This window comes from Castanea sativa, chromosome 8 (genome assembly GCF_040712315.1).
Source record: "Castanea sativa cultivar Marrone di Chiusa Pesio chromosome 8, ASM4071231v1".
Lineage (NCBI taxonomy): Eukaryota > Viridiplantae > Streptophyta > Magnoliopsida > Fagales > Fagaceae > Castanea > Castanea sativa.
Genome location: NC_134020.1, coordinates 47,837,339 through 47,863,989, shown reverse-complemented (window position 1 = coordinate 47,863,989; position 26,651 = coordinate 47,837,339). Strand labels below are relative to the sequence as shown.

The following is a 26,651-nucleotide window of genomic DNA, read 5'->3' as shown; positions in this document are numbered from 1 at the left end:
GTATCTCACTCTCTCTCTCTCTCTCTGCTGCTCATTAAGCTTTTCCTTCCTCGCTAAGTTGCTTAAACTTGCAGCGCTCTCTCTCACTCTTCATTCACTCTCTCTCTCTCTCTAGGGTTTCTGCTTCAACCACTGATTTCTCTCTATCTCTCTGTGAGCTGCTTATCTTTCTTCAAGCAATTTTTTCTACATTGTTGTTCTGTTTAGCTTTCTCAGCTTCATCACCTTTTCGTTGATTCTCTTTGTGATGTTGCAGATGTCAGATTCAGAGGCTTAGCCATCGCTCTCTCTTTCTCTCTCAACCATCTGGTAAGCAGAGAAGCAAGTTCTCTTCGCACTGTTTTTGTTTGCTTTGATTGAAGCTTCACTGTTTATTAGATTTGTGCTTTTGTGTACAAGGTGTTTGGATTCTGAGATTCTGGTCGGATTTGGCCGGAGAACATGGCGTCGTCGTCGTCGGCGTCGACTTCGGCGAGAGGCGGAGGAGGCTCCGATCAACCTTCGCAGCCGCAGCAGAGGAGGCTTATGCGGACGCAGACTGCCGGAAACCTTGGGGAAACGATCTTCGACAGTGAGGTTGTGCCGTCTTCGCTTCAAGAAATCGCTCCGATTCTTCGTGTTGCCAATGAAGTCGAAAAGAGCAACGCTAGAGTTGCTTATCTCTGTAAGTTACAAGCTCCATTGCTCTTAGAATAGTAAAAAAGCTACGGTTTTTGTTCGCAGTATAATATTCTGTGTTGAGTGGTTGTGACCCTTGTGGTACTTGCTCTGCATGTTGTTTTGTGTAATGAATTTGAGCTAGAGCTCAAGCCATTAGTGGCTATACCATATTATCTTATTCAAAGTAGACAATCTAGTAAATAACACTTTTTTCCTAATAAATTGACAAGTGTGGTTGAGTTAAAAGTTTGAGTTTTCTGTGCATCTAAATTTATGTGTGTGTGTGTGTGTGTATCTAAATTGTGCACTATCTTAAGCCATAAGTACAATAGATGTGAAACAATTTAAAGTTCAACTAGTGAGCGTTTTTCTCTAAATGTGGAAATGCTTTTAAAGGAAAGGCCTACCAATGACTAACTCATCATCAGAGTTTGTTGTTATATTGCATAAATTTTGGTGCCAAATTGAAGATGCTTGTTTTCCCTAATATTGTGTTATGCTATCTAATTGAATACGCCATTGCTTCTTTTGATTTGTGAAACTTGAACATGTTGTTGATGAGTTAAGGTGTATTGGTTGAACACGTGTTGAATTGTTAACAATGAACTTGGATAGAGTTTGTATAGCTACCAAATTCCAAAGTGATTGTTAACAAGCTAAAAGTTAGGCCTTACAAATGAGGGAGAAGACATCTAGATTTGAAATTAAAAAATCTCTGTAGATGGGTGCCTCATAATTGTCTCTAATAACATGAATGACTTCTCCACTAAGTTGATGTTTCTAGGAATTAATCACGCAAAAGCAAATAATTTCCACTTTTTGGCAGTGACAAGTCATTAGTCTATAATTATAAATGGGATCTTGGGGGTTTGGAAAATGACCACTTTTAATTAAGTTCTGTTGGGTAAAAGGCTATGGATTAATGGATGCATGGCACGGAAGGAGATCATCTTTAGAGATGGGCTGTTGGTTGAAATACAGGGAAGATTGAAGTCAATAGTCAAAGAGGATTGTAAGATCGTATGGCTATGGGTGGTGCCATTGGTTGTAGAAGACCTATTATTTGGATGGAGGAATTGGTTTGGGAGTACTATTCAGAAGTTTGGAATTTTTCTCTGTTATGTTTGATGTTGATAGTGTGAAAAGGATGGAATAGCTGTATTTTTGAGGATCGAGTGATCTCTTGATCAGCTCAACTCCTTGTTGATTTATACTTTGTTTTGTTTGGTCTCACCCTTGGGGTTTTACACATTGTATTCCATTTTTTGAGATCCAAGACTGGCTTTTTATTTAATTTATTTTGGTATGATTTTTTTCAAATAGTTTGTGTTCAACATTGTGAACATGAAGTAATTTTTTACTTTAATACAATTACTTATAAAAAAAGATCATATGGCTGTAATATTTGGCGAAGCATATGGGCGGGGTGGGAGACAGTGAGGGGCTTGTTAGCTGCATTCATTTTGTGGTGAGGTTTTGGCATGCATTGGGTCTGGGAATCAACCTATAAAAGTTGCATTTCCTGGATTTTGCTCAATTGCAGTAAACAAAGATGCTTCTATTTGTTCCAATGTGGTGATGTTGAATGATGGGGACTCGATCTTGGAATATTTGCTTCGTTTGGGCTTTAAGTGATTAGGAATTGAAATCTATGGAATAATTAATTGATACTTTGTATTCCAAGGGTAGAGGGTCCAAATTGTTTGAGTTGTAGGTTGACCAACAATGGTCAATTGGATGTTTGTTCTATGGTAGTCAAAGGCAAGTCGGGTGCTCACCTAGGTGCCCAGGCAAGGTGCCACTAAGGTACCTCTAAGGCTCTAAGGTGACTGCCCAAAAACATGAAAAATACACTAAGGTGAGCCACTCAGTGTGTATTTTGCTAAGCTTGTTGTAAAACAAAATGTTAAATTATTAATTTACAGAAGTTTGTTATAAAACCTACCGTTAAATTTAATAATTTATAAGAGCTTGTTTAAAACTTATTGTTAGATTAATTAATTAATAATAAGATTATTATGAAACCGATTGTTAGAATAATTAATAGAGCCTAATTTGTTTTAAGCCTATTTTAAGATCAGTTAATAGACCTAATTTCTTTATAAAAAACATGTCAAAAACACTTTATTATAATAGTTCAATACATTGTATAGATATGCTTTTAGTACTATGTATATAATAACTATATTTAGAATTTGGCACCTTACTTTAATCGGGCTTGCGCCTTTTTGTTGCCTTCCATCTTAGGTGATACAAGGCCTTGGCGCCCTAAGGTCACCTTTGACTACCTTGTTTGTTCCTGTTATGAGGTTCCAAGAGGCTCTACTGGAGTGTGTTTTCCTTGGAAGAATGTTTAATTTTGTTAGAATATATTAGGATATGCCTATAAATAAGTAGACCATAATTTTGGAGAATACCATGGGCTACTGTGGTTTAAAGGTTCTAGGGTTGTTGTACTAGGCCTAATGTATATACCCTATGTTGGGTTCCTTGTAATAGAACATCCGATAAAGCAAAGATTTAGCTGGCTTACACTTCCTTCGGCTTGTTGCTGACTTTCAGGTGAAGCCACGTTACTTTGTTTTCTTATGCTCTCAAGCTTTCTCCCACTACACTAGTTTATCTTCTTTCTATATCAACTTGGTATTAGAATTTCAATTTCCGTTCCTCATCAGCCTTCATGGTCTCTGTCAACTTTAGAGCCTACAACCAAGATCTGGATCCATGGGGATTTCATCTGTGCTTAGGCTTGTTACATATGTATATTATCCTTCCCTTATTGTTGTTTCAGTGTTGCACATGCCCTTGATCACCTTCTCAGTCTCAATCCTGCAATTCCTTGTAGCTTCATGCACTGATTCTTTTATTAAATTCACCATCCACGTATCTTATCTTTGCTTAGAGTCCTCACAAGCTAGTGTGCCTTTCCTACTATAGGTCCTTGTTCCACACAGTTTACGCGTTAGAGACATGCCTGCTTGTGCTCTTGTGATAGAGCTCATTCCGTTGTCATATCGAGCCTTTGAATTCATGCATCTTCTCAGTGTTTTTCTTTGCCTAAGCAGCATACCAATGCTCTTTGAGACCATTTTTGCACAACCTTGGCTATATAGTCTCTCTGTGCATCATGTGCTTCACAGACTTCTTCCTCTTCAACAATGATCTTTTTAGGCATTTTTTGCTTATTCCTAGATCATTTGATGGGCATTGAATATGATCCTTCCAAATTCAAGTTTTTTTCAAGCCTTCGCCTTGAGTTTGGGAGATGTTAGAATATATACGGAAATTCACATAAATAAGTAGACCATGGTTTGGTAGAATACCATTATCATGGGCTACTGTGGTTTTAGGGTTATCATATTAAGTCTAACATGTGTGTATCTATATTGTAATAGAAAATTCAATATGTTAAAGATGTAACCGCTTAGGCTTTCCACTGTGGACCTTGGCCATTAGGCTGAACCACATTAATTTTCTTACTTTCGCTTTTGCTCTCTCTAGATTTTTCTTTCTACATCATTGGTATGTGTTTGTTTGTTTGTTTTTTTTCCCCCTATTTTAACTGCTTTAATAAAGCTCCTAGGAAGTAAAATTTTTTGTGTGGACATCTGTGTGGGATAAAATTTGGGTAAAATGCTATAATACCCCCTTGAACGTTGGGCCAGAATTAAACTAACCCTTTGTTATTCTAATTTGAAATCTTTAATCCCTAAAAGCTTAGATAAATGACCAAATTGGTCCCTTTGATAGATTTGCATCCATCACAAGTGCATGTGATATCATTCTAATAAAAAATTGTTTTAAAATCAAAATGTAATAAAATTTTTTTTTTAAGTTTTTAAATTTTTATTTTTTATAATTCTATTTTACACAGGAATTAGAAATTTCAATATTTGAACAATGGATGCAGTTTTATTTCAAATTTGCATTGGTGGACTGGTGTTGCGCACGTATATTTAATGGTGAGAATGTAGTTCACCTTTATTTTGGGCATCCTAATGTAGCTAGGGAGATCTGTTCTTGATTTTAGACTATTTTTGAGGTCCATTAGGCGATGCCAAAGACCATGGCAGAGCTGTTCTTTGAAAATCTAGTTTGGAAATCATGGTAGTTATCTAGTGTGGATATTGCTGCTTAGGTTTAATGTGGACTGTTTGGAGTGAGAGGAATAATTGCACTTTTAGTTACGTGATGAAGAATTCAGTTAGAGAGATGAAATATTTGTTTGTGGTGGATCTTTGTTTGGGTGGTCTTGTTGCATAGGAATTCATGGTAATGCATTCACTTGTGGATTTTATAGATTCTCTTATTTTACATTATAAATTCTTTGAACTATTCTTTAGAATAATTTTGTGTATGCACACCCTATGTACATAAATGTATTATTTATGTACTTGTATTAGTTATCAAAATAGTAGTAATCTTTATAATAATTTGTGTATATTTTCTCAATCAGAGTATTATTTATTTAAAAATAATAATCAAAGTATTATTTATTTAAAAATAATAATTATTATTTTTGTTATCATTTTTTCATCATTATTGTTTTTGGCATGTTCGACAATCTTGTTTGAGATGCAGTTGTCATCATCATCATCATCATTATTATTACTTTCTTGAGGCATATTTCTTTTCAATTTTCATTATGCATTCCAGTAGCCTGACATTTATCTCATCTGTTATGGCTTTGATGTAGGCCGATTTTATGCCTTTGAGAAAGCTCATAGGTTGGATCCCACTTCTAGCGGACGTGGTGTTCGCCAATTTAAAACTGCTCTCCTTCAGCGTCTTGAAAGGGTATGTTCTTATCAAATGCATGCCAAGATTTGTTTTTGGGGTGCATAAAATGAGAATTATGCACCCATTTGTAGAAGTAAGACAATAATGCTTGTATGGATTTTGGTGCCCTTTTAAAAATATATTAGAGGTTTAAATCAAGTACAAGCTTTTATCTAGACCTTCTGAATGCTTTGCAGCTATTGTAATTAGGGAAACTATATGTATATTAATGATAACCTGTTTGAGGGTTTCCTACGTAGAGGGGGGGGTGTGGGTTGTGAAGTGGCTTTTCATTTTGATCCGAAATGGTGACAACACATTTATGACTAGAAGGCAATACAACTGTACCAGAATTAGCTTATGGTAGGCTCAGATAGACCTTGCTATTTGATTCTTTTGTTGGATTTTATAACAGCCTTCAGTAAGATTTATGATTGCTTATATCTATTATGTTCTGTGTGTGTGGGGTTTCTGGTTAGTTTAAACCATGTAAGCTTTGTCTATTTCTTAACCTTTTTCTAACTCTTTCAGGAGAATGATCCAACGTTAATGGGAAGGGTAAAAAAAAGTGATGCACGTGAAATGCAGAGTTTTTATCAGCATTACTATAAAAAATACATCCAGGCTTTGCAAAATGCTGCTGATAAAGCTGATCGGTGAGTTCTATGGAAAATATTCAATCTTTAGGTGATATGCTTGGAAATTGCTTCTGTCAATACTTTCCTTGATTGCCAACTTTCTGTTTTTATCCAGTGCACAGCTTACAAAGGCATACCAAACTGCTAATGTTCTCTTTGAAGTTTTGAAGGCTGTGAATATGACACAATCTATGGAACTTGATCGTGAGGTAAAACTATGTTACACTTCTTGAACTGTGATATATAAAGCTGTTGTTTTATGGTGGATGTTGCATATATGCCTGATAATGATTGACATTTGATAAGATTTTGGACGTTCAAGATAAAGTTGCTGAAAAGACAGAGTATTATGTTCCTTACAATATTCTCCCTCTTGATCCTGATAGTGCAAATCAGGCAATTATGAGATATCCTGAGGTAGTTTTGCAATTTTCATACTTTTTGGTATCCTTCAGTACAATGAATTTTTTCTGTACCATGAAATATTGCTTTCATCATCTTGATTTGCAGATCCAAGCTGCTGTTTTGGCTCTGCGTAACACTAGAGGCCTACCTTGGCCGAAGGACTACCAGAAGAAGAAAGACGAAGACATTCTGGATTGGCTTCAGGCAATGTTTGGGTTTCAGGTGATATAAGTAAATGGAACTGTATCCTTATTTTTCCAGTGCAGTTGGGTTGGTCATGATATTTTTTAGAAATAAGCTTCTTTAAATGATTAAATGCTAACTGTATTTATAATCTTAACCCATATTTTCATGTTCATGGATTATGTTAATAAAAATGCAGAAGCATAATGTTTCAAATCAAAGGGAGCACCTGGTCTTATTGCTTGCAAATGTGCACATACGACAGTTTCCAAAGCCTGATCAACAACCCAAGGTTTGTCCTCAATCAGAGATTTAGTCTAAGTGGATATAGTTTTGTTTCTTAATTTGCTTTCACCTACTTCTGTTTCTTATTTTCTATCCCCTACAGAACAATGATTTGTACTATGTGGTAATGCTATTTGTTTTAACTCAACAACATTTAATGCAAAGCTACTGGATTGTACTTTTGGGAGGACTTGTTCACTTTTGGTTATGTTTACATAGGAGCAATTCCACCTGCACCACATCCATTATCATTGCAATAAAGCAGCCCCTTGTGAATATTACCAATAACCTTCTTTACCACAGCCTCCACCACTCCTACTTCCAGCATTGATGGTACCAAGTTGGGGATGCTGCACCAATCATTTAGGTTTTCCAGGACTGATTACACCAGGCTCAGGACACTGCACCAATCCTTTAGGTGTTCCAGCATTTCTGATGCCACTACAGTTGCCCCCCCCCCCCCCCCCACCCCCACCTCTCTCTTCCTGTTTTGTACAGACAGTAGGTTTTTAAAAAAAAAAAAAAAGTTTATGCTCCTTGCAGAAGTACTTTTACACTTTACTGAGAATGATAACTTATTATTATTAGAAAACTTATATATACGATTCTATTCTTGAAATATGCTGACACCAAATTGTTAAAAATAGGAACAGTATCTTCAGTCTGCACAGGTGAAAAGTATAAAAATAATATTTCTAGACTTAGAAGTTCCTCTTTTATCTGCTCATAACATACTTGTGCATATTTTTTATTTAGTTGGATGAGCGTGCATTGACAGAAGTAATGAAGAAACTTTTCAAGAACTACAAAAAATGGTGCAAGTACTTGGGTCGCAAAAGTAGCCTTTGGTAAGCCTTCTCATATTGATATCATTGACTACGATAGTAGCTGTTCACTTACTGATGGATGAGGCTTATCCAGAAAAAAGAAAAAACGTGGCGGCTTATGTTCTAAATTCATATACCTGTTTGTATCTTATATGCTAGTTTGTATCTCAAGAAGTGCTTGTTCTGCAGCTTGTTTAGTAATTTCTACTCTTTTTTGGTTGGGCAGGATTCAAGTGAAGCAATAAGCTTCAGTTTCAATCTTTATCATATTTACTGCTTTAAATGTTCTAAAATTGCAGGTTACCAACAATACAGCAAGAAGTGCAACAGCGTAAACTACTGTACATGGGTCTATATCTGCTAATATGGGGGGAAGCTGCAAATTTAAGATTCATGCCAGAATGCCTTTGCTATATTTATCATCATGTATGTTTCAGATGGTTAATTCTTAATTACCTCCCCCACCCCCCCAAAAAAAAAAACACGCGCGCGCGTGCGCCCACCCACCAATTCCATCCCCATGAAGTTTTAACATTTTGATTTGTTTGAGTCTCTGTGTTCATCATTATGAACATGATGGAATTCTTCTTATTAATAAAGCTTAATCATAAATAAAAAAATCCCATCCCCAAGCAGCTTGTTGAAATTTAAAGATTGAGCTTTATCTCTGTGCCGATGAGTTGTGTAGTGCTTATAGTGTTAAGACAGTAAAACTTTTGTTCTAAATTGGCATCTTTTCATCATTTATGAGTTGTAACATGGAAACTTTTAGCCACTTACTGCAGCTTCTTGTTGTGATGTTCCTTTTCTTTTATTGAACCAAAATACAATAATGTGAAACATTTGTGTAGCTATGATTTAGTTTCAATGCTTTTGGCCTCTTACAATTAGTTAGACAAAACTAACTCTATGCTTTCATGGACATAATCTGCCTTAATGATCTGATTGGTACTTATTTGTTTTGCTATTTTTAGATGGCTTTTGAATTGTATGGTATGCTAGCTGGGAATGTCAGTCCCATGACAGGAGAGAATGTAAAGCCAGCCTACGGAGGTGAAAAAGAGGCGTTTCTGACAAAAGTTGTAACTCCAATATATAAAGTGATTGCTAAGGTGCAGTGACTTGTTTCCATTTTGGGAGCCCAATAAATTTGAGCGTTTTTCATTTTGGTTATATCTCGTCATCTTTTGTGATTTCTTTGCTTTACAGGAAGCTGAGAGAAGCAAAAAGGGGAGATCAAAACATTCACAATGGAGGAACTATGATGACATAAATGAATACTTCTGGTAATTTCCATTTACTTGTTATGATTTATTTCTTTGTTACCTATATTATATCATGACTAATTGTCTTATATATCCATAGGTCTGTTGATTGTTTTCGGTTGGGCTGGCCGATGCGTGCAGATGCTGAATTTTTTTGTTTGTCCACAGAACAGATTCGCCAGAACAATGGGGTAAGCTGTGATGGTTATTTTCTTTTCTTCTTTTATTATTTTTTTTCCATTCTTTTTTTAAAGTTTGGCTATTGTTGTCCTTCAAGGCTCTGACCATTCCTAGAGAAATAAAATAAAATAAAATATGTTTATTGGGGATAGTCTTATTTCTATATATCAAGTTGATATAATGTAAAATTACTAAATTTGTCTGGGAGAATTTTTGCAACTTGGAGCTTGTTTGGATATCCCAATATTGATCATTAGCAGACAGTTGTTATCTTCCCCCGCCCCTCAGTGAAAAGGAAAAAAAAAAGCCTATGTTTTCTAATTTTCAATATTCCTCAGGCTGGTACGATTTTAAAAGTAAAATTACAAAAACCAACACTTAATCTTTTTGAATCATACAAGCTAGTGTTTATGCAATGTGTATCACATTCATTATTTTTTGAAAAGTAATAATGGCGAAGTAATGATGATTTGTGGGATGGCAAGTGCCTTCCACCAAAAGCAATACGGCATAGGTTTGATTCTGGCCTGTCCAAAAAAATTTAGAGGTAAGGCTGCCGATCAGTCACCTCTTGCAGACCCCATAAATGTGGGAATTTTGTGCACTGAGTATATTTGTGATCATAGCTTCTGATTGTCTTATCTATGAGAAAGTAAATATTTGTCTTCTATACACTGCATACTGCTGTTTGACTAGAAAGATATTTACTTCCTCAGCAGAGCCTAAACCAGGAAAACAAAGCTAGTAAAGATAGATGGGTGGGAAAAGTTAATTTTGTTGAGATAAGGTCATTTTGGCATATTTTCAGAAGCTTCGACCGTATGTGGAGCTTTTTCATTCTATGCTTACAGGTACTGATTTTTGCATCACAATACTTTTATCTGTCAAATTATTCTTTTATATCTTCAATTATATGAAATAGTGTTGAAGTTGGCCCATTTTATCAGGCTATGATCATTGTTGCTTGGAATGGCACGGGGGAACCAACTGCAATCTTTAGTTCTGATGTATTCAAGAAAGTATTGAGTGTCTTTATAACTGCCGCAATTTTGAAGCTAGGGCAAGGTGGGTAACTCCCAGTTCCAAACAGTTTAAGCTAGATTTACATGGTCAAAGCATTTAAATACAAAATTATGTAAAAGTTCAACATCTTCTGTTTTTCATCCTCTTTCTATCAAAGTACATTTATTTTTGCCCGTGATAGCTATTGACCATTAATATGATCTATGGTGACTTATGGTATGGCTGTTGGTTGTAACTTTCAATCACTAAGCTATAAAGGAGCTGTTCAAGAGGTATGAAGTTAAATGCTCAAGAGTTGCTATAGCCACAAACTATTTTACAACATTATTGATGCGACAAATTCTTACCGGTTCTCATCTGGGCCCACCACTAACATCACTTTTTTACTTATTAATAATCACTCACCACATTAGTAATTTGTAATATAGTTTGTGGCTTTAACATTTTCCAATACTCAATATCTGTGTGCAAATAAAAATTTGAAGGATTAACAGTCAAGTTGTCAGCAGCCTTCTTTTGCTAGTAAATATTTTGAGCTCTCAATTAGAAAGTAGTACAAACCAAACTACACATATTTGGATCTGTTTTTTTGGTGGCTCATTTGGAATTGTAAGAATATTGAGTCCATTCAATTCTATCTTGTAGTTGGTAAATCATTGAACCAATTTGAGACAGGGTGCGGCACTAGCCAACAAAGGGGATTCCTGTGCACTTGTATACTTGGGTGATTCTTTTTCTGATTTATATAATCTTATTACTTAAAAAAAAAAAAAAAACTAAGACAATCAAGCTAAAGCTTTGCTTGAGACAAAATGAGAGAGTCTTATCCCTAAGATAAGCAAGGCCAGTGAGCTCTTGCTCAAAGTTTAGGGACTCAACTTTTTTGTTCACCGAAAGTGATTTCCAACTAGTGAAGTATACTTTTGGATTTTGTTCTCTTTAATCAGGGATAGACAGAGAAACTATCCTCATGTTTAGTTACTTTTGTTGGGAATGTCCAGAGTATACATTCTACATTGCAAGTCAGGATGGAAAGTTCAACTGCTGTCATACATCCAGTTCGGTAACTGTTGCTTGAGGATGTCTATTAAGCTATTATAAAATATGCAATTAGAATTCTTTTACTCGGATATTGAGTTGTTGGCTAAATTTTTAATGTTTTGAGACGTTAAAAGAAATCTAATTTTTGCAGCATATGGCCAGAATATTATTACTTTCAGAAATGATCCTGTTCCTTGTACCAAGTTGAAACTGTTACTTCATCATTTCACTTTTGGCTTGTGCAGCTGTCCTTGATGTAATTCTTGGTTGGAAAGCACAGCGGAGTATGTCATTCCATGTTAAACTAAGATACATCTTCAAAGTGGTTTCAGCTGCTACCTGGGTGATAGTTCTGCCAGTTACATATGCTTACACTTGGGAGAATCCTCCTGGATTTGCTCAAACTATCAAAAGTTGGTTCGGAAATAATTCAAGTTCACCCTCGTTGTTTATTTTGGCTGTCATTATGTATCTGTCACCGAATATGCTGGCTGCAATATTGTTTCTCTTCCCCTTCATTCGTCGGTTCCTTGAGAGGTCAAACTATAAGATTGTGATGCTCATGATGTGGTGGTCACAGGTGTGCAGCATTGCCCTTTCCTTCTTCTTCTTCTTCTTCTATTTATTATTATTATTATTATTTGGTATGATCAAGCCCTTTTTTGGAGGTGTTCAAACTGAAACAAAAGTAGTTCTGACTTTTTGTTTGTCTGCTTGTATATATGATGGTTCATTTGTATGTATGCCTTGTATGTTTGCAGCCTCGGCTCTATGTTGGGAGGGGAATGCATGAGAGCACATTTTCTCTTTTCAAGTAAGAAACAAGTGTTCATTGGATGGGTGGAATAGTTGCTTTAAATATTTTAGTGATTCACAATATCTGATATCTGATAAATCTTTTTTAAAACTTGCAGGTACACAATGTTTTGGGTTCTTCTTATAGTGACAAAGTTGGCGTTTAGTTACTATATAGAGGTACTTTGTACATGTGGAAACTCTAGTTGCTTTTATGTGCCATTACTGAGTAAATTAATATGAACTACAAAAAAATAATGGCATGAACAAACTAATGCAAAGACCAGAAGGACAATAGATTGGGGATGTGACAAAGCTGTAATTTGTGTAAAGCCTTCTTTTTGTTTGTTAATAGGCAATGATTTAGTCACTATTTGTGTTCTCATGGTCCATGTTTTGTTACAGATAAAGCCTCTAGTGGCTCCAACAAAAGCTATTATGGAGGTTCGAATAACTACTTTTCAGTGGCATGAGTTTTTCCCCCGTGGTAATACACATGGATACGTGGCTTGTAGTTAAATATTTGTTTCATAAAAAAAAATAGTTTGTGATGTGCTCATTTGCTTTGCAGCAAAGAACAATATTGGAGTCGTGATTGCACTCTGGGCCCCAATTATTCTTGTATGGGTTCTGTCATTTGTTTTCCACTCTCTCTCTCTCTCTCTCTCTCTCTCTCTCTCTCTATATATATATATATATATATATATGTTTGTTGCTTGTCACAGCCTAATGTAACTTCTGGGGCACCTATATTTTCTAGGTCTATTTTATGGATGCCCAGATTTGGTATGCAATATTCTCTACATTATTTGGAGGTATTTATGGTGCATTTCGTCGCCTTGGAGAGGTTAGTGGATCATTTCCTAACTCTAAAAAATAATTCTATAAATTTTTTGGTCTTAATCTTTTTGCTGGGCATGGTCATCAAGCTTGAAATAGGCTTGATGCCAAAAATACTAACCTTTCATTCTGACAATGTGGTAGTTGTGAACGAAGGATTCTCTTTTCATAAAGTTTCACTAGATGTTCCAGCTGGAAATTCAGAAATATTCTTAAAACCTTAACCTACTCTGTAATTTTATTCCATGTCATGAAATTAACATTTGAACTGTTTATATTTCCTAAAAAATCATATTTGAAGTTCTATAAGTTTTCTTCATCTTAGAGATTGCGTTAATTGGAAGATGCTAGGTTCATGTTCTTGTAGACTGACATTTCTGCTCTCCAAACGTGTCATGATATTCCCAACATGGAAGAGCAGGGACTTATTCATTAAAAGTATCACTTATTATGCATCAGCTCTTGCCCCTCTCCCTAACCATGTAGAAAAAATTTCAATACTTTTGGTGGTGTTAGAAATATAACCTGTGATTGGATGTCTTAGTTCTTGTTGCAAAAATCTCTCTTAAATCACATTATCATGCTTGTAAGTAGTTTTGGTTGTTTGCTTTTGTTTTGTTATTGTTTGTTGTGCATTTGAAAGTAATTTTGTTCATATTTTTTCTTGTTTAATTTTATTTTGAATTAAATTTTTTACTCAAAAAAAAAAATTGAAATTTATCATTGTCATTTCTTTGCCTTTGAATACAAAATCCCTTTAGATTGACATAAAAAGAACTATCACATTTGTTCAGTATCTGAGTGATCTGTTGTTTGCTTTGACGGATACTTTTGCTGCCAGATTCGGACACTAGGAATGCTTCGATCTCGTTTTCAATCACTGCCTGCTGCTTTCAATGCCAGTTTGATTCCAGAGGAAAAGACTGAGCCAAAGAAGAAAGGACTGAAAGCTACTTTCTCTTTTTCTAGCAAATTTGTTCCGGTGAACTATTTATAATTTCATCTCAAAATTTTTGTACCTCTTGTAACTTAAAAATATTGCCCTTCCCTTGAGTTTTGCTTATCAGGCTACTTCTACAGATTACATCTAACAAAGGGAAAGAGGCAGCAAGATTTGCTCAGTTGTGGAACAAGATAATCACTAGTTTTAGGGAAGAAGATCTTATAAGTAATAGGTATCTGGAGTGTTTTTCTGTAGTTATTCTTTATCTCGTTCTTCTCAAACCTATTGGTTTCTTTGACAGTATTTACTTTGTCTTGGATGTCTGCTCTTACTTTAATTCTGTTTGCAGTAATGTACTGACCTTGTTCTAATTTTCAGGGAAATGGATCTTTTGCTGGTTCCTTATTGGGCTGACCGTGAGCTGGACCTTATACAATGGCCTCCATTTTTACTTGCTAGCAAGGTTTGTTTCACCACCTTTCCGTTGAAAATTTTGAAATATTCATGTTGAGGTAGATATAAAAATCTGTTGAAAATTTTGAAATCTTTATGTTGATATGTTTATGAATCTCTCTGTCTGTGTCTGCTCTCTAGATCCCCATAGCATTAGATATGGCTAAGGACAGCAATGGTAAGGATGGGGAGCTAAAGAAGAGAATCGCAAATGACAATTACATGTCTTGTGCTGTTCGTGAGTCCTATGCATTATTTAAGAACATTATCAAGTTCTTGGTTCAAGGGAATCGCGAGAAGAGGTTAGTTTCTCTGCAATGTAACTAGAAGAAAAAATACTGATGAACAGTTTCCTCTACTATCCTTGGACAGATTTGGTAGGGTCTGACTGCAAATACAGTATCCTGACATATTCCTGGTGTTTCTCTTGATTGGGTCTTTTCAGGATCATAGAGAAGATATTTTCTGAGGTTGATCCCTTAATAGCCAATGATTCAATAATACGCGAGTACAAAATGAGTGCTCTCCCCAGCCTCTATGACCTCTTTGTTAAGCTTATCAAATATTTGGTAATATTCGAAATATTGTTTGGTATGATCTTTTCAGTCAATAACTCTAGGATTGATAGGGAGTCCTAACCAAGTCAGCCTGATTTTTGCAGTTAGATAATAAGCAGGAAGACAGGGATCAAGTTGTGATTCTTTTCCAGGACATGCTGGAAGTTGTGACAAGAGACATAATGATGGAGGACCCGGACCAGGACCAAATATCCAGGTGCTGCATCTTGATATGAATGTCTGCTCTAAAATACATCTACGTTTAAATATGTAACTTAAGCATTTTCAATTTTTCTTGGAATAGTTCTCAATTTTTTTTTCTTGAATAGTTGGTCAGAGTCAAGCCACCCTGGACCTGAGCATGAGGGGATGAACAACCTTGAAACTAAATATCAGTTATTTGCATCTGAAGGCGCTATCAATTTCCCAATTAAGCCAGTAACAGAAGCTTGGAAGGAGAAAGTGTGTAATTGTTACCAATATGTTATAAATGGAAGTTTCATATTAATCTCATATGTATACTTATAAACCTCTTCACTTATTTTATTTGCAGATCAAACGGCTTTATTTACTGCTTACTACAAAGGAATCTGCCATGGATGTGCCATCCAACTTAGAGGCGAGACGGCGTATGTCATTCTTCTCAAATTCATTGTTTATGGATATGCCTTTGGCCCCCAAAGTTCGCAATATGCTCTCTTTCTCGTAAGTTTTTTTCCTGATTAATTTTGACAGTTGCTCGTGTATTGCATTGTTCCTGTTGACAAATCTTAATGTTTCAAAAGCCTTTCTTTGCCAGTTTACAATTTAACTTTTTCAATTCTCTGTTAATTACCTTCTATAATAAGTACAGATAATTTTATTGCCAATAAGCTCTAGGTCCATTGTGCACTCCTTGTCTTATAATAATAAAAGTTGAGGGTATGGTCGTGGGTTCAAGACCCACTGAGTGTGTGTGCAACTTACCAAAATAAATAAATCTTATTAATGAAAAAACATAGCGACGTAGGTATACTGATTGTATACAAAAAAACCCTACCCTTGGTAACAATTACAAGCACAGTATCTCTAAATTGGTATATAATATCATTAACAAGTTTGGGACATAGTATTGTAAGTAGTAGTTGTTGATTTGTTATAATATATGCTTCTGATTTAATAATTTTTCCTGTAGAGTTTTAACACCATACTACACTGAGGAAGTTCTCTTCTCCTTGCGTGATTTGGAAGAACCAAATGAAGATGGCGTTTCAATCCTCTTCTACTTGCAAAAAATTTTTCCAGGTTTATTTCATGCTCCCATTATTGGCCTTGCAATGAGATGTTAAATTTTTGTGTTGTTTCTGTCTCTACATATTGGTCTAGGGTTCATACTAATATGCAAATATGAATATACAGATGAATGGAACAACTTTCTTGAGCGAGTGAATATGGATAATGAAGACAATATGATGAAGGTCGTGCATCCAGAAGAACTTAAAAGATCTGATTCAGAACTTAAAAGATCTGATGAGTCAGAAGAACTTAAAAGATCTGAGTTAGAAGAACTTAAAAGATCTGCTGCATTAGAAGACCAACTTCGCCTTTGGGCATCTTTTAGAGGCCAAACTTTGACTAGAACAGGTACTCTCTCTCTCTCTTTGTTTATAAATTACCAATTTTCCCAAAAGCTTAAGCTAGGAAATAATGAATTCAATCACTTAACCATAATTCTAATACTCTCTCCTATATGAGGGCCCAAACTCCCCCATATCAAGTGGGACTCAACACGTAGGATTTAAACATTTTAAATGGGAGGTAGAGTCGATATAGGGATCAAACTTAGAATATCTTGCTTTGATACCATGACAGATTTCCAATTGTCCCAAAAGCATAAACTGGAAATGGTGAATTTAAATTAATCATACTTAACAGTCTCTTGTGTGTGTTTTTTCTTATAAGTAATATAAGTTTTATTGAATAAAAAGTACATCCTGTTCACAATGGGGAACCCATTGTACTTGAAATAAAAACAAACAAATCAAAGAGCAGAACTAACAGAATTAAGAAATCAGAAATGGTAATACAATGCATAAAATCCCAAACATGAGACCACTCAAATAAGGTCCCAACTAGCAGAGATTTCAAAAGATCTACAGGTATCTCAGAATCTTCAAATGCATGGGTATTGTGTTCCCTCCAAATTAACGACATTGGACAAGATGGTACCATATTCCAAACATTTGAATAACATTTTCCCAAACAATTCCTCCATGCAAAGAGAAGAGAATCAACTGCCTTTGGCAGCACCCACTGAATCCCAAATATCAGAAAAACTTCACTCCATAAAGCACGAGCAAACACTCTCTTGTGTGTCACTTATCCTTGCTTCTAACACTCGTGTGTGTCTGCGCATATGCGCTCCATGCTGGGAATTTTATCTTTTCCACTCTAAATTGTATTTGAATTTTGACTAAATATTTTTACATATGCCAGTAAGAGGTATGATGTACTACCGGAAAGCTTTGGAGCTTCAGGCCTTCCTTGATATGGCAAAAGATGAAGGTACATATACATTTTAGTGATCATGGTACAATTGATTGTTCTGTTTTGTGATATTTTATACTTGTTTTTAAATTTTTATACAAGAAAAGATATACTTTCAAGTTAGATGTCTTGATACTAAGTGGCTTTTCTTTTCTTGGTTTGACTGTTGTATCTTCAGATTTAATGGAAGGCTATAAAGCTGTAGAATTAAATTTAGAGGACCACTCGAAGGGGGAAAGGTCTCTCTGGGCTCAATGCCAAGCTGTTTCTGATATGAAATTCACTTATGTGGTATCATGCCAGCAATATGGAATTCACAAGCGATCTGGTGATCCTCGCGCACAGGACATCTTGAGGCTCATGACAACGTATTTGTCCCAACTTCATATTTTGAACTCCTAATTGTCTTAACTTTCTATTGATGGATATATTTCCATTTGGCAGCTACCCATCACTTCGTGTGGCATACATTGATGAGCTAGAGGAACCCAACAAAGACAATTCCAAAAAGGTCAATGAGAAGGCTTATTATTCCTGTCTAGTGAAGGCTGCTTTGCCAAATTCTAATTCTTCGGATCCTGCACAGAATTTGGACCAGGTAAAAGTTCATTTGATCTGTTGCATACTAAAGATTTGGGGATTTATCACATAATGCATGCCATCTAAAACTTATTTTACTCATAAAATAGCATGCCTCAAGTTTGACGTAGTGCACTTGTAAGTGTTAAGGACTTTTGCAAATGCATTTTCATTACTTATAAATATATATATATATATATATATATATATATATATATATAATAAAAACAAAAAAGAATTTTGCAAATGCTTTTGCCTGGTCAGTAATCCCCTTGCCCTCTTTGTCGATGATACTTTTGGCAATTTAAATGGAAGTAGTTGATTACACAAGTGAGATGACCTAAGCTACGAAAACAAGCCAACCCCATTAAAGGTGTCTATGTTGGCTCCAGTATATCCATGTGTACGTATAACATAACAGGTTGTGGTCCTCTCTCACTTGCTCGCTAGCACAGTTTAAGGGATGGGAGTAAATGGTGTGAAAATTTGCTCCCCAGAAGAATGAATTCTTGTTGCTTACCAAAAAAAAAGAATGAACAACCATCTTATGTGTATGCAGTAGTCCTTGTGCCAGCCAAATGTGTGGAGATAAAATGTTTAGTGAGTGGTTGGGAGAAGCATTTGACTTTTGTGCAGATAACTCTTTTTTATAAATTCATTTTCTTTTCACTCTCTAAAAAATTTCAAACTCATTTACACTATGAATTTAATTTCAATTTGTGTGTGTGTGTAGCTTCACAAACTCTCTTTAGTCTTTATCAATCTCCCAAATCAAAATATATTCGACTTGATTGTCTCAATGTCCATGCAGATTATATATAAAATAAAACTTCCTGGACCAGCAATCTTAGGTGAAGGAAAGCCAGAAAATCAGAACCATGCCATTATATTTACACGTGGTGAAGGCTTGCAAACAATAGATATGAACCAGGTATATTTATTGTTAAATCTAAATAAACATCCTACCTTCTCCCTGAACATATACCAGTTGGTTAAAAGTGTCTATTTCTTAGGATAACTACATGGAGGAAGCATTAAAAATGAGGAATTTGCTTCAAGAGTTTCTTAAAAAGCATGATGGTGTGAGGTACCCTACAATTCTTGGGCTTAGGGAACATATATTTACGGGAAGGTTGGTACCTTAATGTTGTTATCAGATGAGCCGTTTGTCTTTGGAATTAATTATGTGATATTATGTATCACTAACTATTCTATCACTTTTTGGTGCAGTGTTTCTTCTCTTGCTTGGTTCATGTCAAATCAAGAAACCAGTTTTGTGACAATTGGGCAGAGACTATTGGCCAACCCTCTGAAGTAAGTCATCATTGCACCGAATTTCTTCAAACGTGACATAGAAATAAAAGTTCAGGGTGCCACCAGTAGCCTTGTAGCCCAGTGGCATTTGACCTCTACTTGTGGGGTTTAAGCTCTGTTTGGTTGCGTGGATAGAAAACTAGGAGTATAATAGGTCTTTGGTACAGTGGATGAAAAAGTGGATAGAAGGAAAATAAATATAAATTTGCTTTGTTTGGTTGAAGAAAAACAAAAGGGAAAAGTAGTTTTTATGAATTTGCTGTTATGTCTCTATTACATGACAACTGCTACGTCCACACAACATTTCACAACAGATTCGCAACAAATCTTAGGTGGTAGGTTGTTACTAGTTCTATTTTGAACCTACCATTGAAATTACTTTTTTGCCTATAAATAAGTGTCAGCAACAATTTAGGATTTATTTTGTGAAAGTGTTGTGGACATTGCATTTCTCCTAATATAGTATTACATAGGAAATGAATTTGCTACAACATGTATAAAAAGTTGTTCCTTATCCTCCTTTTACTTATCAACATATATATATATATATATATATATATATATATATATATTAGGTACTTTGAGTCAATGGGGTCATATCTGGGGTTTTTTGCAATGTCTTTCTATTTCTTTTTTTCTTCAATATGTTAGCTTAAGTTCTTGAGTTATATGTATTTGTTTCATGTTCAGTCAATCTTTTTCAATAAAGTCCTATTAGCTATCAATGTGTGTGTGTGTGTGTGTAATTGAAAATAATGAAACATAAAAAATATAATTAAAAAAAAAACTACAATTTTGTTATCTCACAAAAATAATTGAAAACAAAATAAAGAATTAATACAAAAAAAAAAAGGGGTAATTACACTATCCTCCCTTGAGGTTTGGGGAGATGACACTCCACCCAATACCTGAAGGGAAAAAACACTTGACATCCATTTGACCAAAATACACTTTAATTAAAAATGTGAAGTTTAGAAATGTTGTGTACTAACTTGTTCTTTGTTCAAGGTTAGGTTTCCAAAACTGCCCTCCATTTTAGAATTAAAATCCATTGTTTTGAAATTTTAATTAAAGTGTATTTTAAAATATTAAGTATGACTTTTGCTTATATTTTTCTTTCTTTTTTCAACGAGTTGTGGAGAGATTTGCCATTGCAAGTCTTTTGGTGCTTGATAAACTTTGCATTTTTATTCTAAATTTATCAATTATGCATTTACTAACCATAGATAAACTTTTGTAAAGAGATTCTTATAGAAATTTAGAATATTTTGTTATTAATATAAACAGAAGTGTTAATTTCTTCAAACCTTAAGGGAGGCGAGTGTTTTCTCCCTTCAAGTTTGGGGTGTAGTGTCATTCCCCCAAACCTCAAGGGAGGGGAGTGTAATTACCGTAAGAATAAAAGATAAATGAAAAAGGAAAGAAGGAAATATAAAATAAAAATAATCTTAGAAGGATGGGGCTTTTCCATTTGCTGCCAAGTGTATACACAGTGTGTATATGAGGAAGAGGTCCACATTCACCTTTCTTTGCGTTTGTACTATCCTATTTGTAATTAGTTTTTCAGCACAAAAATTACAGCCCACAAAACGTTGCCTTCTTATATACTGCAAGGACAAAAGAGTACAGCTGTGCAGCACTTAAGAGGTGAATGCAGTGGTGCAGAAATTGACACACCCAAAAAGTGGCCTCTGCAACTTTTGCCTTCAAAGCCTCTGGGGGCTTGACAGAGATGAAGGCAAGGGGAGGGGATGACATAACTATTCTAAGAACAACAGTATGGCCTCTGTTTGCAGTTGCATCTCAAATCCATTCTAATATTCTTTTTTTTTTCCTGAAATTTTTTGAGTTGTGTTTGGTAACCGAGAAAGCGAAGGAAAAGAATGAAAGTGAGCAGTCAGAGGGCAAATTAGTAGTTTTATTCTCAGCCCATACTTTCACTCCTCATTTATCGCCATTTCAGACAGATTAGAATTTGTGGTCCCTGGCAGTGAATTTGTGGTCCCTTCCCCATTTTCTATCCTGAATTTCCTTCATACCAAACGGAGAAAAATATCAATCTTCTCATCACTTCCCTTCCCCCATTTTCGTTCCTAATTTCACCCAAACCAAACAGACTGTTAGGTTTGGGGTTTGAACCCCCTAATTTACGGCTACAACTACAACAATATTAAGCCTTAGTCCAAAAATTTTGAACCAGAGTGACGACTCAATTCTGATTGTTTGATGATATTTGGAGTCTAATGCCTTTTTCCTTTGCCTGCCCCACCCCCACAGGGGGGGGGGGGGGGGGTGGGGGTGTCATTACTTGTAAATCCAGTTGTCAATTCTTAGATATACTTGATCAACTCATCAAAGTATGAGAGAAACCAAGTCCTGCACAGCTGTAGTTCTAGGTTGATATTTTAACTTCAGTTTACTAAAATTTTGAAAAAGAGGAAGTTCTTTGAAAATTTGGTGTATTGTGCAAATGCAAATTAAGGGCATTTAGGAAATTACCATGGTTTCTGCAGAAATGCAGTTGAGTGTGAGGGTTTAGCCTTTCAGATAATACTCCATGTCAGCATGGCACAATGAGTATGTTCTTTCTTTCTTTCATTATTCCCCATAATGTTTGTCTTGAAATGTGTGTTTCTTCAATGAGTAATGAACGTATAAAATGCGATACGGGATGTTTTACTGCTACTTAAAGTTCAAACTTAGCACTTTTTATGTTTTACCCAGACTGAAATTTTTTGTTCCAACCTCTCTGGGAACTGGATTGATGGCCCTTGCAAAAAGGTTGATACATAATATTGTGAATGCTCAGAAATAGAGCTATTGGAGTCACCAGTGTTTTCAATAAACTATTGCAAGTGTTATTAAAAAAATAAAAATTTTGGGGGGTTGAGAGAGATGTACAGTCATTTTCGTTGTCTATATGTGGATCTGCAAGGGCACTTATACCATCTTGTGTTTTTATGCGCGTGTGTGCTTGTGTTTCCAGATACATGTTTATTGCACTTAACTTCTGCTCTTGTTTCTCTACATCTAGGGTCCGATTCCACTATGGTCATCCGGATGTGTTTGATAGGCTCTTTCACCTTACTAGAGGGGGTGTCAGTAAAGCATCCAAGGTTATTAATTTGAGTGAAGACATTTTTGCTGGTATGCTGTTATAAAATGCTTTCTCCTTTAATTTTGTTGGTCTATGTGCATGATTTTGGCTTTACCCAACTTATATTATGACTGCACGTACAGGCTTCAATTCTACTCTTCGCGAAGGCAATGTTACCCATCATGAGTACATACAAGTCGGGAAGGGGAGGGATGTGGGCCTGAACCAGATTTCTATGTTTGAGGCAAAGATAGCTAATGGCAATGGAGAACAGACATTGAGTCGAGATATATACCGGCTTGGACACCGTTTTGACTTTTTCCGAATGTTATCATGTTATTTCACCACAATTGGTTTCTACTTCAGTACTCTGGTATGTTCAAATGAACTATTAACGATTTTCAGCTTTTTGAAATATTATGTAGTTAACTGAAGAATTTGAATCTTATTTTCTTCTGGCAGATCACTGTGCTCACTGTGTATGTGTTCCTTTATGGTCGCCTTTATCTTGTCCTGAGTGGGCTTGAAGAAGGCCTGAGTACTCAACCAGCTATTCGAGATAACAAGCCTCTTCAAGTGGCTCTTGCTTCCCAATCTTTTGTTCAAATTGGATTTTTGATGGCCCTGCCTATGTTGATGGAAATAGGGTTGGAAAGGGGTTTCCGAACTGCATTAAGTGAATTTATATTGATGCAATTGCAACTGGCCCCTGTATTTTTCACATTCTCTCTTGGGACAAAGACCCACTACTATGGAAGGACATTACTTCATGGGGGTGCAAAATATAGGCCCACAGGTCGAGGGTTTGTGGTGTTCCATGCCAAGTTTGCTGACAATTATAGACTATACTCCCGGAGTCACTTTGTCAAGGGAATTGAGCTCATGATCTTGCTTCTTGTGTACCAAATCTTTGGTCATACTTATAGAAGTGCTGTTGCCTATGTCTTGATCACTATATCTATGTGGTTTATGGTGGGTACCTGGCTTTTTGCCCCCTTTCTTTTCAACCCTTCTGGTTTCGAGTGGCAAAAGATTGTAGACGATTGGACCGATTGGAATAAGTGGGTGAGCAACCGAGGAGGTATAGGTGTGCCATCAGAAAAAAGTTGGGAATCATGGTGGGAAGAGGAACAAGAGCATCTTCGTCATTCTGGAAAGCGTGGTGTCATAGCTGAAATATTGTTATCCTTACGATTCTTTATATATCAATATGGACTTGTCTATCATTTGAACATTACAAAAAACACTAAAAGTTTTTTGGTAAGGATTGTGTCCTAGTATTTTATCAAATTTTAGTAGAATTTCAACAGTGAAATCATATCTTATCTTTTCACTTGGTCACAGGTCTATGGAATATCTTGGCTGGTGATCTTGCTAATATTGTTTGTTATGAAGGTAACTGCTAACTTCTTCATGTATTTCCCTGTCACATGTTACATTATGCACAGCATAAATAATTTCTTTCTCCATACAACAATTCACTTTCTTCTTTTTAAGTAATCTTATCAGGGGCTAGCATTACACTTTTTTTGTTACTACAGTTCAGGTGTTTACCAATTTTGAATTCAAGTATATGTCTTCTGTAAATTGATTTAAATAATTAGAGAATTGAGCTAGTTAATATATTTTACATACACTTGTCCCTTCTTTTATGGAGAAAGAGGGAGGACGGGTCAAGTTTGCCTTGGTAAATTAATATATTTGACTCAATCAAGCTGATTAAATGTTCAAAGACTGACAGCCTGATGCAAATTAGAGGACATTTTTTTGTTTGTTTTTAATGTCAGTCTGCAGCTTTCTTGTAAGACAGTGCATTTTTCCATTGCTCTGTTTGTTTTCACCTTATTGCAGTTTAAGAATACTGTTATGTCTCTCTGAGTCAACCAAAAGAGGTTAAGTAGATGTGTTTCAAACTTCAATTTTGATTTCCTTTCAAAAGTTCTGTTGCATGTTTCAAATTTATGGACTTTTTTGGTTTGTTTTTAATGTCTGTCTGCAGCTTTCGTGAAAGACGATGCATCTTTTCCATTGCTCTGTTTGTTTTCACCTTATCACAGTTTAAGAATACTGTTATGTCTCTCTATGAGTCAATTCCTTTCAAAAGTTCTGTTATATGTTTCAATATTTTTATATGAATTGGCACTGCTGAAGAGTTACTTTTTTTCTTCTTTTTTGTGGTGGTAGACTGTCTCTGTTGGGCGGCGGAGGTTCAGTGCCAATTTTCAACTCGTGTTCCGGCTAATCAAAGGAATGATTTTCCTAACTTTTGTCTCCATTCTGGTCACTTTGATTGCCCTCCCTCACATGACAGTCCAAGACATCATTGTTTGCATTCTGGCCTTTATGCCAACTGGTTGGGGGCTCATTCTGGTAAGTTAATGTTTCTATTGTCACCTTTACTTCTGTTTTCCAACCACAGTATGTTGAAACAGACTTGAAATGTGGGTGTTTGTATGTGTGTCAAACTTGAAATATTGAGTGTCAAAGTTGAAATATGGGTTTTTTAATCCCACAAGATACCTGCTCTGGTTGGGTGATGTGATTGCCTAAAATATTGGCGATTCAGTCCCTCTCTCTCTCTCTCTCTCTCTCTCTCTCGTGCAGTCATGCTATTTATAAATGAAAATTTGCTTAAAATAAATCTTTTACTCTGCTTTTTTGCTTTTTGAAAATCATATCTTTAAAGGTGATTTGACCTAATGTTGTGATTCATCTTAGCTTTATTGTTCTCCCACCTTATAAGGTTCATGTCCAGTATATATGGGCATATTGTACTACACTGCAAGGATAATGATGTGAGAATTGCATCATGTGCGGGGTTCAAGGAATATCCCAATGGTTCCAGCACCTTTTATGGTGCTTGGGCACTGGGGTTCAAACCCCATCTGGTGGCCCCCTCTGCTATTTACCTATCTACAACAACAAAAAAATTGCATCACGTGTTTGTGTTTCTTTGTTTTGTATGCTTAATTTCACATGGTTTTTTTATCCTTAATTGCACCAGATTGCGCAAGCCTGCAAGCCTCTTGTTCACCGGGCTGGGTTCTGGGGTTCAGTTCGGACACTTGCTCGTGGTTATGAGATTGTAATGGGTTTGCTGCTGTTCACTCCGGTTGCATTCCTGGCCTGGTTTCCTTTTGTTTCAGAATTCCAAACTCGTATGCTCTTTAACCAAGCATTCAGCAGAGGTCTACAGATTTCTCGTATTCTAGGCGGCGGCCAACGAAAGGATCGTTCATCACGCAACAAGGAGTAATTTTACTGACTGCAGCAGGGGCTATGTTTATGCTAATCCCACAATTCTTATTACACTCTGGCAGACTTATTTACTGTTTATACATATTATAAGCTGTTGTAATTATGGTGCTAATAGGGCTGCGTTAGTGCATCTTTGTATATTCTATTTGACTCAAGTTCTGCCAGCTCCTGTGTCCCCATCAAAAAGCATTTTACTAATTATGATAATTGGGTTTTATAACTTGGAATGACTTTTCTGATAGATAGAAAACACGCAACTGATTTTACAAGTTATCTGAACAATGGGGAACCTTTTTCGTTTTCCCCTGTATTTGTGTATATGCAAAAAAATGTGACACATCTCTCACTTGGGGTGGACAAGCATGGAACCCACTACTTGTGAAAGGGATGTTAGACATGTTTACACGTGTCCGAATGAGGCAAACAACATTAGTAATTACTTTAATAAACTTTGCTTTTAAGACATTATTTTATTGAAAGGATTACTTGCCTCACTCCCATGTAATGTATTTTCCATCCGGTCGTGTTAGAATAGTACTAGAAGGATCAATTTAGAGATTCCTATTGTGTTTGAACAACAATTTCTCTAAAAGAGGTTTGTCTTTTTGTAGGCTCATGGAATGGTACAAACATACAGTTTTCTATATCTGTACGGCAATAAAATGTACAAATTATAGTGGTGGTAGGCTATACTGCGTGGATGGTACAGCAGGCCTAATACAAGCATACAACAGTAAGAGATCTATATCATAGATTTGAGGGGACTAATGAGTTTTGGGATAACTATGAAGCATAAAAAATTCAATTGGCTTTTATTCAGCAAAAAAAAAAAAAAATCAATTGGCTTTTTCTTTTCTTTTTTCCATTTTCTTTTTTTATGGGTAGTGGCTATAGGAGCCCTACAAAAATGAAGCAGGCCAGCAGAAGATAGTTGCCATCTTCTCTGTTGATTGGGGAAGGAAACAAGTTTGCATATATTCTAGCATTGTATTCATTGGTCATT

The 26,651-nt window shown here is 35.8% G+C and overlaps 1 protein-coding gene across 3 annotated transcripts; it reads left to right on the top strand.

Moving 5' to 3' along the window:
* LOC142608236 (callose synthase 3) lies at window positions 1-25,868 on the top strand. 3 transcript variants are annotated; one of them, XM_075779966.1, is made up of 44 exons: window positions 1-153; window positions 257-309; window positions 400-664; window positions 5,357-5,457; window positions 5,971-6,095; window positions 6,193-6,286; window positions 6,384-6,494; window positions 6,588-6,704; window positions 6,865-6,957; window positions 7,707-7,798; window positions 8,077-8,203; window positions 8,752-8,889; window positions 8,987-9,063; window positions 9,143-9,233; window positions 9,942-10,073; window positions 10,170-10,287; window positions 11,532-11,866; window positions 12,048-12,100; window positions 12,201-12,261; window positions 12,487-12,568; window positions 12,653-12,702; window positions 12,842-12,928; window positions 13,763-13,903; window positions 14,002-14,096; window positions 14,243-14,327; window positions 14,459-14,619; window positions 14,763-14,886; window positions 14,979-15,091; window positions 15,204-15,336; window positions 15,428-15,579; window positions 16,049-16,158; window positions 16,273-16,497; window positions 17,350-17,418; window positions 17,579-17,768; window positions 17,845-17,998; window positions 18,791-18,910; window positions 18,993-19,111; window positions 19,210-19,293; window positions 22,328-22,440; window positions 22,534-22,763; window positions 22,853-23,650; window positions 23,735-23,785; window positions 24,575-24,760; window positions 25,395-25,868. In XM_075779966.1, exons 3-44 carry the CDS (start codon window positions 442-444, stop codon window positions 25,644-25,646), a joined length of 6,012 nt encoding a protein of 2,003 aa, XP_075636081.1. In that variant the 5' UTR covers window positions 1-153; window positions 257-309; window positions 400-441; the 3' UTR covers window positions 25,647-25,868. The 3 variants fall into 3 exon arrangements, with proteins under 3 accessions (XP_075636081.1, XP_075636079.1, XP_075636080.1); XM_075779964.1 differs by having other exon boundaries at window positions 9,939-10,073; XM_075779965.1 differs by having other exon boundaries at window positions 12-153; window positions 379-664; window positions 9,939-10,073.
* The last annotated feature ends 783 nt before the right edge of the window (window positions 25,869-26,651 follow it).